The sequence below is a fragment of the Limulus polyphemus genome, unplaced genomic scaffold (assembly GCF_000517525.1).
Source record: "Limulus polyphemus unplaced genomic scaffold, Limulus_polyphemus-2.1.2 Scaffold3831, whole genome shotgun sequence".
In the NCBI taxonomy this organism is placed as follows: Eukaryota; Metazoa; Arthropoda; class Merostomata; order Xiphosura; family Limulidae; genus Limulus; species Limulus polyphemus.
Window position 1 is genome coordinate 64658 of NW_013669441.1, and position 1574 is coordinate 66231.

The 1574-nt window shown below is 32.6% G+C and overlaps 1 protein-coding gene across 1 annotated transcript in view; it reads left to right on the forward strand.

Annotated features, from left to right (window-relative positions):
* The window catches only part of LOC106470119 (proteasome subunit alpha type-4-like), a 14386-nt gene that overhangs the window by 8587 nt on the left and 4225 nt on the right, over positions 1-1574 (forward strand). The window contains exon 4 of the mRNA XM_013930645.2: positions 1267-1344. Within this exon, the coding sequence (XP_013786099.1) occupies positions 1267-1344 (78 nt within the window). The remainder of the gene's footprint in view (positions 1-1266; positions 1345-1574) is intronic.

The following is a 1574-nucleotide window of genomic DNA, read 5'->3' on the forward strand; positions in this document are numbered from 1 at the left end:
AAAAAATATTTTTTAAACTCATTATTTTAAATTTTATTTTGGTTCTTTATATGAACAATCCTTACAAATAATCATTACAAAAATCTTACAGACAAAAGGCACAGTAAAGCTGTGAAGAAAAAGAAAACAAAGTATAAGCAGTGTATATATTCAACTATAATTCTTGGTACAATTATAAGTTCTGTTAGTAATTGAAACTTAATTTTCAGTGCTATTTTTACATTAAGCATATGCATGTAGGCTTTTAGGACAATGCAGAAAATTTTGAAAATGTTTGCTTTAAAGGTTTAACCTTTTCACAGCAACTGGGACAAATGTTTCCCATTGTCATTCAAAATTGCCACGCATAACATATGGGAGTAAAATGAGTTGGAAAGTATTTATTGGCATCCCACCTATAGTTGATATATAGTTTTCCTCAATATTTTCCACTCAGCTCTTCGGTAACCAACAAGATGCTAATTAGAATAGACGACAACTGCGTGCCAATCATGCCTGCATCACTAGAGCAGCAAGTAGTAACCCTAATTACTATATAAATATGTTTGATGCACTTAACTCAGATAGCTTAATAAGATAGTGAAACTGATAGTATTCAAAGCATGATGATGAAGAGGCAAGAGGATGCGAGCTCTCCATCTAGTGATGATAATCAAGATGATGAACCCGGCCCCAGCACAGGCAGGCATAAACAGCGTGGACAGTTTGGGACAAACATTTCCCCCCGCAGTGAATAAGGTTAATTGTAACTACTGATGTTATATTATAAAATGTTTTCAGCATCCACAATCAGTAGCTTATAGTTTATCTGCCTACTAAACGGGAAGCTAGTGTCAAGTAAAGAACACACAGCTAATTGTAGCAGTGTTTAACCCTTAAAGTTTGTAATGTGGTATGTTCCTGTTTGAGGGCTTGAGTTATTTATAATGAAATATGTTTATGGTGTTTAATTGTTTTCAATTTTTAGTAGGTAACTTGATTTGCCTTATAAGCTTAGTGTTGCTTGAGAACTTCCCAGGCATTGGGTATCTTGTGGCAAATAAGAGTGAAAAAAACAACAAAAAAATTCATAATCTGTGTAATCCCCTACTACATTTAAGAAAGTATTTTTGCAACTTGTTAAATTATGAATTTTGTCAAACTTTTTAACTCATTTAAATATTGAATATATGAGTGAAAGTTTTAATATTCTAAGAAAAGGTTCTATTACTTTGTCTCTCTATTTGATGGTATTATACTGTTTCAAGTTTTTAATTTCTTTTTTAGTGACATGGCATGCAGTGTAGCAGGTATCACCTCTGATGCAAATGTTCTCACAAATGAACTACGGCAGATTGCTCAAAGGTATTATGTTAATACATGCATGTGTAATGATTGACTACCGTGTAAGAGATGTTTCAAGGTTTTTTCAGTAGGATACTTGTACTATGAATTTGTAGAAAAATAAAAGGTAATGAAGTCACTGGTCTTTGCATATATATACAAAATAGAAGAGATATCAAATGTATGTCTGCATTTCATGTCTACGGCTTTGGATCCAGTTTCAGCCAAATAGGAAATGGTGTTCATATTTG